Here is a 747-nt window from a genome sequence, read left to right on the forward strand (position 1 = left end):
TCTGTCATCAATGCCAAATTGCTGGAACTTCTTCAGGCGTTTTTCAGTCTGCTCTTTCTGTAGTTCTTCCTCTACAAGACAATGAAGAATAGAGCACTGAAAACGAAAGCGGATTTTCTTGAAGAACCTGGTTATGATCCAAGCTGCATTCTCCTTTCTCAGGTTCTCTTGAAATGTTTTCTGTTCACTCTCCCACTTAAACTTCTCTTCCATGGTCATATCTGTGTCCAGTTCCGCTAGAGAGTTAGCCACAACATCCTCATCTTCTTCTGTGGCCAGTCGGCCTTGTCCTGGATTTGTCATCTTTTTCTTGGTATTTGGATCAAAAAACTTTGATGGTAGAAAGGCCAGTTTGTCAAGAGGAGTTGATTTGACTCCACATCGGTCTGAGGATGACCAATGACAAAGACAAACATGTTCCTGATCTCGGTCGTGAAGAAGTTCTTTCAGCGCTGCTGCGATGTCCGATATTCCTTCTGCCTCCTGCACTGCACGCACTGCCTTCAGCAGGCGTTTGGGACAATCTTCCGGGAGAGCAATCAGACACAGCTGCTGCATCAGGTCGGCTTCCTTGTTGGCAAACAAAGCCTTGCCCATGTTACACAGAATTGTCATGCACAAAACAAGCAGCCTCTCAGCTAGGCCGTAGTCCGTAGTACGGTCTTCACGCAGCTTGAACAAAACCCGGATCAGATTCATTCTGATGTCTGACCCGCATAGCACGCTAATGATCCTTTCTGCTCGTTC

The 747-nt window shown here is 46.5% G+C and overlaps 1 protein-coding gene across 1 annotated transcript in view; it reads right to left on the minus strand.

The window, feature by feature from the left end:
* The window catches only part of LOC110455766 (TPR and ankyrin repeat-containing protein 1-like), a gene marked incomplete at its 3' end in the record, with an annotated part of 100,500 nt that overhangs the window by 1,629 nt on the left and 98,124 nt on the right, over positions 1 to 747 (minus strand). Inside the window, exon 35 of the mRNA XM_021506127.1 lies at positions 1 to 746. Coding sequence (XP_021361802.1) covers positions 1 to 746 — 746 coding nt within the window. The remainder of the gene's footprint in view (position 747) is intronic.

The sequence above is a fragment of the Mizuhopecten yessoensis genome, unplaced genomic scaffold (genome assembly GCF_002113885.1).
Source record: "Mizuhopecten yessoensis strain PY_sf001 unplaced genomic scaffold, ASM211388v2 scaffold8373, whole genome shotgun sequence".
Taxonomy (NCBI): Eukaryota; Metazoa; Mollusca; class Bivalvia; order Pectinida; family Pectinidae; genus Mizuhopecten; species Mizuhopecten yessoensis.